We start from the raw sequence: 14,493 nt of genomic DNA, 5'->3' as shown, positions 1-14,493 counted from the left end.
TCAGATCACAGATTTGTTCTACTTTTAATTTTTAAGAACTTCCATACTATTTTCTATTTTTTTGCAATTATCTTTTAATTTTTTATTGAGTTAAAAAAATAAATGACAGTGGAATGCATTACAATTCTTATTACACATATACAGCACATTTTTCATATCTCTGGTTATATATAAAGTATGTTGACACAAATTCATGTCTTCATACATGTACCTTCAATAATGATGTCTATCACATTCCACCATCCTTAATAACACCCTGCCCTGACCCTCTCCCTCCCACCCCTCTGCCCTATCTAGAGTTTATGTATTTCTCCCATGCTCTCCCTCCCTACCCCATTATGAATCAGCCTCCTTATATCAGAGAAAACATTCAGCATTTATTTTTTGGGAATGGCTAATTTCACTTAACATTATATTCTCCAGCTTTATCCATTTACCTGCAAATGCCATGATTTTATTCTCTCTTATTGCTGAGTAAAATTTCATTGGGTATATATGCCACATTTTTTTATCCATTCATCTACTGAAGGGCATCTAGGTTGGTTCCACAGTTTAGCTATTGTGAATTGTGCTGCTATAAACATTGATGTGGCTGTGTCCCTGTAGTATGCTGATTTTAAGTCCTTTGGGTATAGACCGAGGAGAGGAAAAGCTGGGTCAAATGGTGGTACCATTCCGAGATTTCCAAGGAAACTCCTTATTGCTTTCCATATTGGCTGCACCAATTTGCAGTCCCACCAGCAATGTATGAGTGAGTGTACCTTTTTCCCCCACATCCTCACCAACACTTATTGTTGTTTGTCTTCATAATGACTGCCATTTTGACTGGAGTGAGATGATATCTTACAGAAGTTTTGATTTACATTTCTCTAATTGCTAGAGATGATGAACATTTTTTTCATTTATTTGCTGACTGATTGTATATCCTCTTCTGAGAAGTGTCTGTTCAGGTCCGTAGCCCATTTATTGATTGGATTATTTGGGTTTTTTGGTGCTTAGTTTTTTTTAAGTTATTTTAGTTGTCAATTGACTTCTATTTTATTTATTTATATGTGGTGCTGAAAATCAAACCCAGTGCCTCACTCATGCCAGGAAAGTGCTGTACCACTGAGCCACCACCCTAGCCCTTGGTGCTTAGCTTTTTGAGTTCTTTATATACCCTAGAGATAGTGCTCTATCTGATGTGTGAGGGGTAAAAATTTGCTCCTAAGATATAGGCTCTCTGTTCACCTCACAGATTGTTTCTTTTGCTGAGATGAAACTTTTTAGTTTGAATCCATCTCATTTGTTGATTCTTGGTTTTAATTCTTGCACTATAGGAGCCTTATTAAGGAAGTTGGGGACTAATCCCATATGATGAAGATTAGGGCCTACTTTTTCTTCTATTAGATGCAGAGTCTCTGGTTTAATTTCCAGGTCCTTGATCCACTTTGATTTGAGTTTTGTGCATGGTGAGAGATAGGGATTTAATTTCATTTTGTTGCATATGGGTTTCCACTTTTTCTAGCAGCATTTGATGGAGATGCTATCTTTTCTCCAATGCATGTTTTTGGCACCTTTGTCTAGTATGAGATAATTGTAATTTTGTGGGTTAGTCTCTGTGTCCTCTATTCTGTACCATTGGTCTACCAGTCTATTTTGGTGCTAATACCATGCTGGTTTTGTTACTATTGCTCTGTAGTATAGTTTAAGATCTGGTATAGTGATACCACCTGCTTCACTCTTGCTCTGGATTGCTTTAGCTATTCTGGGTCCCTTTATTTTTCCAGATGAATTTCATGATTGCTTTTTCTATGTCTATGAGGAATGTCATTGGGATTTTAATTGGAATTGCATTAAATCTGTATAGTGCTTTTGGTTGTGTGGTCATTTTGATAATATTAATTCTGCCTATCCAAGAGCAAGGTAGATCTTTCCATCTTCTAAGGTCTTCTTTGATTTCTATCTTTAGGTTTCTGTAGTTTTCATTGTATAGATCTTTCACCTCTTTCACTAAGTTGATTCCCAAATGTTATTATTTTAGCTTATTGTAAATGGGGTAGTTTTCCTCACTTCTTTCTCAGAGGATTTGTCACTTTTTTCTGGTGGACCTTTTAGGGTCTTCTAGATATAGAATCATACCTTCAGCAAATAGTGCTAATTTAACTTCTTCTTTTCCTATACATATTCCTTTAATTTCTTTTGTCTGTCTAATTGCTCTGGACAGTATTTCAAGAACTATGTTGAATAGAAGTGGTAAAAGAGGGCATCCCTGTCTTGTTCCAGTTTTTAGAGGGAATACCTTTAATTTTTCTCCACTTAGAATGATGTTGGCCTGAGGCTTAGGATAGATAGCCTTTACAATGTTGAGATATGTTCCTGTTATCCCTAGTTTTTCTAGTGTTTTGAACATGAAGGGATGCTGTATTTTGTCAAATGCTTTTTCTGCATCTATTGAGATAATCATATGATTTTTATCTTTGAGTCTATTGATGGGATGAATTACATTTATTGATTTCCATATGTTGAATCAACCTTGCGTTCCTGGGATGAATCCTACTTGATCATGCTGCACATTCATTTTGATATGTTTTTTTATTTGATTTGCCAGAATTTTATTGAGAATTTTTGCATCTATGTTCATTAGAGATATTGGTCTAAAGTTGTCTATCTTTGATGTGTCTTTGCCTGATTTGGGGATCAGTGTGATATTGGCTCATATAATGAGTTTGGAAGTGCTGCATCTTTTTCTATTTCCTGAAATAAATTGAAGAGTATTTGTTTTAGTTCTTCTTTAAAGGTCTTATAGAACTCAGCTATGTAGCTATCCGGTCCTGTGCTTTTCTTTTTTGGTAAGCTTCTGATGACATCTTCTATTTCATCACTTGATATTGGTCTGTTTAAATTGTGTATATCTTCCTGATTCAATCTGGGCAAATAGTATGACTTAAGAAATTTGTTGATGCCTTCAATGTCTTCTATTTTATTGGGGTATAAGTTTTCAAAATAATTTCTAATTATCTTTTGTATTTTTGTAGTGTCTGTTGTAATATTACCTTTTTCATCACATATACTGGTAATTTGAGTTCTCTTTCTCCTCTCTCTCCTTCTCTTCTTTAGCGTAGCTAAGGGTTTGCAATTTTATTTTTTTTTTCAAAGAACCAACTTTTTGTTTTGTCAATTTTTTCAATTGTTTCTTTTGTTTCGATTTCATTGATTTCAGCTCTAATTTTAATTATTTCTTGCCTTCTACTGCTTTTGCTGCTGATTTGTACTTCTTCTTCTAGGGCTTTGAGATGTAATGTGAGGTCATTTATTTGTTGAATTTTTCTTCTTTTAAGAAAAGAACTCCATGCAATGAACTTTCCTCTTAGTACTGCCTTCATAGTGTCCCAGAAATTTTGATATGTTGTATCTATGTTCTAATTTACCTCTAAGATTTTTTTAATCTCTTCTTTGATGTCTTCTGCAACCCATTGTTCATTCAGTAACATATTGTTTAGTCTCCAAGTGTTGGAGAAATTTTACTTTTTTATTCTGTCATTGATTTCCAATTTCATTCCATTATGATCTGATAAAATGAATGGTAGTATCTCTTTTTGTATTTGCTAAGAATTGCTTTGTGGCATAGTACATGGTATGTTTTAGAGAAGGACCCATGTGCTACTGAGAAGAAAGTGTATCCGCTTGATGCAGGTTGAAATATTCTATATATGTCAGTTAAGTCTAAGTTATTGATTGTATTATTGAGCTCTATAATTTCCTTATTCAACTTTTGTTTGGAAGATCTACCCAGTGGTGAAAGAGGTCTATTAAAATCACCCAAGATTATTGTGTTGTGGTCAATATGACTCTTGAACATGAGAAGAATTTGTTTGACAAACATGGCTGCACCATTGTTTGCGGCATATATATTTATAATTATTATGTCTTGTTGGTGTATGGTTCCCTTGAGTAGTACGTAATGTCCATCTTTATCCCTTTTGATTAACTTTGGCTTGAAGTCTACTTTATTAGATATGAAGATGAAAACCCCTGCTTGCTTCCTCAGTCCATGTGAGTGGTATGATTTTTCCCAACCTTTCACCTTCAATCTGTCTTTTCCTATCAGATGAGTCTCCTAGAAGCAGCATATTGTTGGGTCTTTTTCTTTTAATCCAGTCTGCTAGCTTATGTCTTTTGATTGGTGAGTCCTTCATATATTTATATATTCATATATTCTTCATATATTCTGGATTTTAATCCCTTCACCAGGGAACACAAAGAGATTTTCTCCCACTCTGCACATCATCTCTTCATTCAGTTGATATTTTCCTTTGTTGTGCAGAAACTTTCTAGGGTGCTATTATCCAATTTGACAATAATTTTTCTTAAAGCTTTTGCTAGTAATTATATATACATAATATTGGTTTTTGCATTTACAAATTTGAACAAAACAATATTTGATCAATTTAATTCTCAAGTACCTACACCTAAATCTTCTTCCAGTGCTCTACTGGTGTCCCTACTATTTTCAAGAGAACATTTTTTTCCTTCTTTCTTTCTAGCTTTCACATATGAGAGAAAACATGAAACATTTGACTTTCTGGGTTTGGCTTATTTCACTTAATATTTTACCGTTCAGGTTACTGCAAATGACATGATTTCATTCATCTTTATGGCTGAATAAAATTCCACTGTATATATACACCATATTTTTATCCATTCATCGTGTTCTATAACTTGGTTATTCTAATTCATGCTGCCATAAACGTGGATATACATACATTTCTATAGAATGGTGCTTCCATTTCTTTGGGGCAATTACCAATGAGTGGTATAGCTGTATCACTTGTTTGTTCCATTCCTAGATTTCAAGGAATCCTCATATTTATTTCTGTCCTAGTGGTATAGATTTACATTCCCAGCAATAGTGTATAAGAGTTCCTTGTAGTTCACATTCTACTCAGCATTTTTCTTTCTCTTATCTAATAGTGCTGACTGAAATTCCAAGTAAAGTATTAAATAGGGGGGGTGAGAATGAAATCCAAGTCTTGTTTCTGATTTTAGAGGAAATGTTTTCAGTTTATCCTCTTTATGATGTTGAGGTAGTATCCTTCTACATCTAGTTTCATCAGTGATCTATTTTTATTAACACATTATAGCCATACATAATACTGGCATTCATTTTGACATAAATATAGAAGTATAGAATACTATTTGCTCTGATTTAATCCCCAGTACTTCCTCTTTGCCACCCATCCTTCCTCCCATATTTTCTTTCTTCTATTCTGCTGAATTTTTTTCTATTTATTTATGTTTTTTAGTTAATGCATTATGGATATACTTAAAGGTAAAATTCACTGTTGTATACTCATATCTATCTAAGAAAGTTTCATCAGATTCATTTCACCATTCGTCCTTTTTCCCATACCTCTCCCCTGCACCTCAATTCCATTCCTCTACTATTTGATCGCTCTTCTTATTTCATCAGATGCTTCCACACCCACTCCTCACTTTTTTTCCTATAATCCTTGGTTTGTTATAGCTTCCACATATGAGAGAAAACATCCAACCCTTTACATTCAGGTTCTTGCTTATTTCACTTAACATGATATTTTCCAGTTTTATTCATTTACCAGCAAATGCCATAATTCCATTCCTCTTTAAGATTGTGTATATATAGCAAGTATTCTTTATCTACTCATCAATGTTTTTAACATAAGTGGATACTGAATTAGTTGAAGTCTTTTCTTCTTTTATTTAAATGATCATGTGATTCTGTCCTTAGTTCTATTTATCAGATATTTTATGTTTACTCATTTTCATATATTAAACTAGTCTTGCATCACTGGAATGATCTTTTTGGTGTGATGTAAAATTCAGTTCAAGTATTTTATTAATAATTTTTGCATCTATGTTCAATAACATTGATCCCTAATATTCTTTCTTTGATTTACTGTGTTTGGTATCAGGGTGATACTGGATTCATAGACTGAGATTGGAATCATTTCTCCCTTTTAATTTCATGGAATAATTTGAATAGCACTGGTTCTACATCTTCTTTAAAGATCTGGCAAAATTCAGCTTGTAATCAATACAGACATGGGCTTTTCATTGCTGGGAAGAATTTTTGTTTGTATGTTTGTTTGTTTTGATATCAAAGATTGAACGCAGGGGCACTTAACAACTGAGCCACATCCCCAGCCTGTTTTACTTTTTATTTTGAGACAGGGTCTCACTAAGTTTTCCCAGGGTCTCACTAAGTTCCCCAGAACCTCGCTAAGTTTCTGAGTTTGGCTTTAAACTTGCCAACCTCCTGTCTAAACCTCTTGAGATGCTAGGATTGCAGTTGTGCACCACAGTGCCAGCCAAGAGGCTTTCTGTTACTACTTTGATCACATAATTTATTATAAGTTTATTTTAAATTTTAAAATTCATTGGATTACAAATTTTCCATATTTACCCAATGATTTTCTAGATTTCATTAATGTCTATGTAGTATCCCCATTTTTGTCTTGGGTTTTATTAATTTGCACTTTCTCTTTTTTTGTTAGTTTGACTAAAGATTTATCAATCTTTTTTATCTTTTCAAATAAACAAAATTTTTCACTGATATTTGTATTGATTTTTCTGTTCTCTATTGACTTTACAACATTGATGTTTGTTATTACCTTTCCTCTACAGGTTTTGGAATTAGTTTGTTTTGTTTTCTTAAAACCTAGTGACACATGATTAGTTTATTTATTTATAATCTCTGTGACTTTTTTATGTAGACACTATAAATTTTACCTTACAACCACCTTCATATAGTCCCAGAGATTCTTGTATGTGTTATCTCTATTTCAGATTTATTCTATGAATTTTAGAATTTCTCCCATGATTTATTCAATGACCCATTCTTCATTCAAAAGTGTATTGTTCAATCTCCATGTGTTATTCAGTTCCTGTAGGTTTTCTTGCTGTTGCTTTCTAATTCAATTCCATTATGATCTGATAAAATGTGAAGAATTATATCAGTATTATTGTATGTGCTAAGACTTGCTCTATGGCCTAAAATATGATGTGTTTTGGAGAAAATTCCGTGAACAGCTGAGAAAAGTAAATTCATCTGTTGTTAGAAACAATGTTCTATATATGTCTGTTGAGGTAATTTAATTTATATTGTGTTTTTGGTCAGAAGTAACTTTGTTGAGTTTATGTATATATGATCTATTTATTATTAAGTATACTTAAATCATGAACTAATTGAGATCTCTCTGATCATTTATGTTGAGCAGCTTTGTCTTGTATAATTAAATGAGCATTTTTGGACATATATATATTTAATATCACTCTATTTTCTTGCTGAATTTTTCCATTTATAATTATGAATTGATGATAATTTTCTCTTCTCATTAATTTGGCTTGAATTCTGCTTTTTAAAATGGAAGAGTAACTATACCTGTTTGCTTTTAGATTCAATTTGCATGGGATAACAGTTTCCATTCTTTCACTTCCTGCTGTGACTCTCTTTTCCTAAGAAGTTTATCATACAGGCAAAATATATTTGGGGTTGATTTTTAATCCAATCTGCCAATCTATTTTTTTATTTTTTTAAGTTGGTGATGGACCTTTATTTTATTAATTTATTTATATGCAGTGCTGAGAATCAACCCAGTGCCTTACACATGCAAAGCAAGTGCTCTACCACTGAGCCATAACTCCAGCCCTGCCAATTGACTTTCTTTTTTTTTTCCCAGTGGTTAAAAAAATCTTTATTTTACAAAATTAAAAACATAAATAATATTTACAAGCATCTTAAATACCAGCTTATAATACTTGACATTTTTTAATCATTTCAAATTGAGTTTTCCATAAGCTTTTAAAATGCAAAACTATTCATCCACTTCAGCAAATTACTGGTTTTTATTTCCACCATTCCAAAGAGGTTTTTGGTTTTTCAAAACTCCATTCTGTAGTCATTCAAAAAATCACAGTGTACTTTTTAAATGATTAGTTTTAAAAACAAAACAAAAAAAGTCCTGAGCTTTCTATCCCCATTTGTGGGATATTACTCCAAGAGATCTCTCTAAACCAAGTTCCTTTACTGTCCTGTTTATAAGTTACTGTAACTTGAGTCTCATTCCTGGTATTTATTAATCCATCTAATTGCTGAAGTTTGCTGAAAGTTAAACAGGGAAAATGGAGAAGAGGTGGGAGAATACAAACAACCATCTGAAAGCACATTATTAAAAATACAATATGCATAAGACCCTAAAATCTGAACTTACTCATTTCCTTCAGGATCAAATTCATTATATGACCTCAGATGATGCCTGAGTGATACCAAATCTCAGTGACACAGTGGAACAGACTTCAAGGTACTTTAGTGGTCAACTTAATATCCATCCTGGAGTTGATCATGAATGAAGGGTAGACAGATGATGTAAAATTGTCTTCAAATTTCAGCAGTGGACAATTCATTTTCACAGTACATAAAGGACTACCAAAGTATGAGGAAAGTAAATGTCCTCAAGAAGGGTCAAATAAGGAAAGGGAAAAACCTCAAAATGTATAACCCATTTCCCAAGAACACCATATTGTACCATTTTCCCTGGAAGCGCTCAGCTCAGCTGAGAACCATAGCAAGAATCTTTCATTAGAGATCAGCAACAAATTTAAAATAAAAAGAATGACAACAGGTAAGAGTTATATACATTTTACTAGTTTGTTTCAGACCTGTCCTGGATATTTTAAAAGGTGTCAAATGAGCCCTGGATGCTGGTGGTAAGAGGCAACTGGAGAGGAGAGGCGTGGGGATGAGGAGCAGGGAAGACTTGTTTACAAATTCAGAGCAAATTCCCCTCTTCTGGGTCTAAAATAAAGACATCTTCTGTCTTCAGTAAAACAAGTCTTTCTGCTCGATGCAGATGGCAGGTACAGTTTGCTCAAAAGTGTTCTCTCTTGAGGAAGATGAGTACACAGTCAGCACAGGAAGCACCACTCTGGGATCGGGCCCACCCAGCAGAACCTGCCACCATCACTGCTGCATGTTGTTGATAATCGCCAGGATGCTCATCTTCTCCTGGGCAGAGTCCACATCCTCATTCTGTTTCTGGGCCACTCCCGTGCCTAGGCCACAGAGCCGGCCACAGTACTTGGCATCATCAATACTGTCCTCAAAAAACAACTGTTTCATCCTGAAGAATGCCATTCCCGTCAGTAGTGAGTCTGAGCCTGCCTGGTGCTGCCTTCCAATTCTCTGCAAATCCAACTGATCAGCAACATCCTGAAGACCTCCCTTAAGATTTTTGCAACTCTTCATCAGGTATTTCACATCATAAATAGATGGAAAGAAAAGATTCAAAATATGAAAGAATTCATGTTCTTCTTCTGGCAAACGAGAATCTGTAAGCAACTTTACCATGTAGCCAAAATCATAGCCACTGTGAAATGAAAGCCATTTGACATTGTCACAGAGAACCACTCCTGATGTCATAAGCAGCTCCGCAAAGTGCAGCGTGTCAATCCCTTCCTCTTTATGCTTCTGAAACTTTAGTCCTGAATTAGCAAGGAGGTCTATGGAATCCTGAGAGTACATGTCCTCTGTAAGATTGAATTTGAAATTGAACTGCCAAGTATTAATTCCAGAAGGATATTCTCCCTTCTCATTTGTGAATGTAAGGCCCAGCTGGATAATTTTTAAAAGGTCAACATTGCACCGCAGAAGCTGATACTGGTAATCTATGGAACTACGAAATTCACCAATTGGTCGGACCACAACACCGGGAAATTCTGTGTCCATTGCAATGTAACTGTAACTGAGCATAATTTCTCGGATCTTCCTCATCTCTTCTTCTAGATTGTTGGCCCAGACTTCACAGATAACCTGGCTATTCTCCACAAGTGCTGCAGGCATCCTGAAGAAACCTGAGAAGTCACTTTTAGCTAACTATGTGAGAAAGTAATCCAATGTTTGATCTGATCCTGTCAGTGCCTGCTAAGCGCGGGCTGGCGGCGGGCGGCAAACCCCAGCAGAAGTAGCGGCAGCGGCAGCAAGCCCTAACCCTGCGCTCTCCTCCCTCTCCCAATTGACTTTCAATTGGAGTTTTGAGACTATTAGCATTCATTGTTATTATAGAAAGGTTTTTATTATTTTCTGCCATTTTGATTGATTTCCGGTGTTCTATTTTATACAAATTCTCATTTAATTATATAGTATTCTAAAATGTTTATAGTTTACTGAGTTTTCTTGGTTGTTATTATCTTCCTGTTCTGCTTATAGGATTTCTTTAATTATCTTCTGCAATTTTGGCTTAGGAATCATATATTTCTGATTCCTCAACTAATGCTTATTTTGGAATTTTTATTATTATTTCTTCTTTCATTTGGAAGAATCGCTTTGCTGGATATAGCAATTTGGGCAGTCATTTTCTTCCAGGGTTTGAAACAATTTATACCAAGTACTCCTGGATTTTAGTGTTTCTCCTGAAAAATCTGATGTTATTTTTCATTTGATATTTTCCTCCAAATGTAGCCCATCATTTCTCTCTTTCTTTAAAATTCTTTCAATCTGTAATTTTGGTATTTTGATTATAATGTGTGTTTTTATCACTTTTCAACAATGTAACCATAAGATACAACATGAACAACTTAAAAGAGGAAAAGTTTATTTTGGCTCATGGTTTCAGAGCTTTAGTCCATAATCAGCTGATTCCCTAACTCTCAACCAGAGGTGAGGCAGAATTACATGGCAGAAAGACATGACAGAAAAAAAGCAGCTCAGGGCATGCCAACCAGGAAGCAGAAAAGGAACTGTGCTCCCCAAGGACAAAATATAAACCCCAAAGCCACACCCCAAGTAAATACTTATTCTAGCCACATTCTACCTGCCTACAGTTACTGCCCAGTTAATTCATATCAGCGGAATTGATCCACTGATTCATTATCACCTCTCCTAATCTAACGATTTCTTCTCTTAAAATTCTTGCATTGTGTCACATGTAAGCTTTGGGGGGATACATTATAACTAAATAATAACAATGTTTCATAGAGAAGTTCTTTTCAGGTCTTTACTATTTGGAGTTATAGAAGCCTCCATTTTGTGTATGTCCTTCTCATTCCCAAGGTTTGCAATATTTTCTGCTATTTTTTTCATTGAGTAGGTTATCAATGCTATCAGCATATATCTCACACCTTCTTCTAAGCCTATAAGCCTGAAAATTGTTATTCAATACTCCAACAACAGTCAGTTTTTATCTTCAATAATGTCTGAATGTTCAAGGCCAGCCACCTTGTCTTCAAGCTCTCAAGTTCTATCTTTCACTTTGTCTAATCTATTATATGGATTTTCAACTGAATTTTTCATTTGATGTATTAAATCTTTCATTTCCAAGTTTTCTATTTGGTACTTTTTCAATATCCCCATTTCTTTATTAAAATACTTCTCCTTATCCTGTGTTTTCTCCAATAGTTCATTCCCTGATCTTTTCATTTGTTAGTCATTTTAATGATCAACTTTTTAATTACTTGTCAAGGATTTTATACATTTTTTATCTGTAGATTCAAGTACTATGGGGAATAACAAATATTTGAAGGTGTTATATTGGCTTATTTCATTATCTTTTTGAAAGTTTTTTGTTTACCCTCTGTTGTGATGGAGTCTTCTTTCATTATGTAAATGTCTTTCAGTGATCAGTTTTCTCTTTACAATTTACCCTAAGTTGGTACTACATCTTGGTCTCAAAGCATCAAATTTCCACAATCAATGTACTATGTTCAACCACCATTACCAATTGAGAGGTGAGAGTAATTACCATTAACAATGGTAACTTAAAAGTTAACCATTTTCTTTATCCATTCATCCATTGAAGGACACCCAGGTTGATTCCATAGCTAGATTATTATGAATTAATCTGCTATAAACATCAATGTGGCTGCGTCACTGTAATATGCTGATTTTTAGACCTTTGGATATAGACAGAGGAGTGAAATAACTGGATCAAATGGTGGTTCCATTCCATGTTTTCTAAGGAATCTCCATACTGCTTTCCATAAAGGTTACACCAATTTGCCATCCCACCAGCAATGCATGAGTGTGCCTTTCTCCCCACATCTTCACCAACATTTATTGTTCCTTGTATTCTCTAAAATTTCCATTCTGACTGGAGTGAGATAAAATCTCAGTGTAGTTTTAGTTTACACTTCTCTAATTGCTAGAGATGTTGAACATTTTCATATATTTTTTCAACACAGGCCAGAGATCACAGTGGGATAGACTAAAGTTTGGGACTCCATCATGGCCAGCTTTGGAGTGATACTTAGGCATAAATCCCACAACCCTGAAACTATGCAAGTCCCTACAGATATGACCTCAGGTACAATGCAGCTTAGTATAAGCCTTGTCTGCCAAGGATCTGTCTTTGCAATTCATCCCCCATCTTTATGCAGCATAGCTATAACCAAGTCATTTCTCAAGAATGGAGCTCTAGAGCTTTCCTGGCACCAGAGAGAAACAATTATTACAGTGAAACAGTTTTATCTTTTAATCACCAGCTATAGTGTAGGCCTATATATGCCCTCAAGATTATACAGTTTCCGGGGGCTGTGAGACTCAGGTGTGACCAAGTTTAATGACAGCCTAGTAGGCCAAGAGACTGCCTTCACAGACATTACACCAATGCCAGGCAGCACAGAGTGGAACAAGACCCTGTTAACTAGGGATAGAACAATAAGTGTAGGATTGTGCTGTGGAAATTAGTGATGGGCTGCTGAAACTTAATACTGAGAAGATCCTAATGGTCCCCATCCTAAGGCCTGTGTGCAGATGGAGCCTCTGAAATGGACCTCATGCCGGCAGAAGACAGGTAACTTTAATCTGTTGGACATTTATTCCTTTCAGTATCACCTATGGCTGAGTGCAGTGGTCTTGGGCCACTAGTCCATCTTAGAAGTAGGCAGACCATAGAAGTGTGAACTCTGGATCTATACCAGTGCTCCACTTATTTCATCAGGCTGTTGGCTCTAACAGAGCCCTAATTGTACCCTAACAGAATATGACAGTTTGACTGACTCATTGGCCACAGATATGACATACAAGCCTGAGACTTGTCCATCTATGGTAATTTTCCCCAGAGGTAAGCAAAATCCTATAGTGCTTGACATTTTTTACTTGTCTGGATCTGCCCTGGTCCCAGAGTGAGACCTGTGAAGAGGCAGACTACATTCTTTTGTATATTTTCCTGTTTCTTTCTATTAAACACACCAAGTATAGATTTAGAATAAACCTATGTATGGATTGCCCTCTAGTGATAAAAGAGTGGAAAAACACCAACAACGGACTCTGGGTAAACTTGGACCTGGGCATCATCCAGTGCTGAAATAGTAGAAATGACTACAGATTCAAAATAAGCAGTTAGCTTAAATTTTTGGAAAGACAGACACAAACAAAACCAGACTAAAACAACTAGAAGTCACACCTGATCTATCAATGGTGTTGCATTCCAACAAGCATCAAGAGCTTTCAGAAAATCATGACCTCACTTAACACTCAGAATAATGTGCAAGAAATGAGACAGAAAGTAATCAACATAAAAACTTCTGATATAGAATTTAAAACAACCTTGTTAAGGAAACTGAATGAGCTTGAAGAAACCAGAGAAAATATTCATTGTGCTATTTGAGAAACAACAAAAAGAGGGAAACATCTAAAACATTTAAACAAAAGTTCTTGAGCTGAAAAATATGCTCAATAAAATTAAAAACATGATTGAATGTATCAGTAGCAGGATAGATCAAACAGAATAAATATTTCTGAACTCAAAGACAAGATATTTGAAAACACACTATCCAAGGGGGAAAAAGAGAAAACAAAGAATAAAAAGGAACAAAGAAAGCTCAGAGAAACCTTGGGGCAATAGGAAATTTTTTGGAGTTTTAAAAGTGACTTGAGAATTCTAATGGAGTAGAAAAGTTGTGCAAAAGAGTAGCAGAAAGCTTCTAAAATCTAGAGAAGGATATAAATTAGAGGGTACAAAAAGACCAAAGTACACCAGTCAGATTTAGTTGAACCAAGCCTACCACAATGTGTAGTACAATGAAACTCTCAAAGGTAAAAGGCAAAGAGAAGTTTCAGAAAGCTGCAAAAGAAAAAAGACAAGTGGGGTGTCCAATTCAGACAGAAGATCAACAAAGAAACAAAAGAGTTAAATTGTACCCTAAAACAATTGAACTTAACACATATATACAAAATATTTCATCCAACTGCTGCAGAATTCACATTTTCTCATAAGCACATGGAACATCCCCTAAGAAAGATCTTGTGATTGGCTACCAAGCAAGACTCAAAAAAATTTTAAAAACTGAAATCATATTGAACATCTTTTCCAATCACAATGAAATAAAACTGGAATTCAATAAAAACAAAAATTGAAATATACAAGTACATGAAAATTCCATGGTATCCTCCTGAACACTCTATGGATCAAGGAAGAAATTTTAAGTTTTTAACACCAATAAAAACGGAAACACCACATGCCAAAAAGGGGATATTAT

At 34.9% G+C, this 14,493-nt stretch overlaps 1 protein-coding gene and 1 pseudogene across 1 annotated transcript in view; both read right to left on the bottom strand.

Moving 5' to 3' along the window:
• Positions 1-674, bottom strand: part of LOC143638570 (sodium/hydrogen exchanger 2-like) — a 90,763-nt gene extending 90,089 nt beyond the window's left edge. The window contains exon 1 of the mRNA XM_077106454.1: positions 637-674. Coding sequence (XP_076962569.1) covers positions 637-674 — 38 coding nt within the window. The remainder of the gene's footprint in view (positions 1-636) is intronic.
• Positions 675-8,643: 7,969 nt separating this feature from the next.
• LOC143639015 (CCR4-NOT transcription complex subunit 8 pseudogene) lies at positions 8,644-9,931 on the bottom strand (annotated as a pseudogene).
• Between the last annotated feature and the right edge of the window lie 4,562 nt (positions 9,932-14,493).

Source organism: Callospermophilus lateralis, chromosome X, assembly GCF_048772815.1.
Source record: "Callospermophilus lateralis isolate mCalLat2 chromosome X, mCalLat2.hap1, whole genome shotgun sequence".
NCBI lineage: Eukaryota > Metazoa > Chordata > Mammalia > Rodentia > Sciuridae > Callospermophilus > Callospermophilus lateralis.
This window is presented reverse-complemented; position numbering and strand designations above follow the sequence as displayed.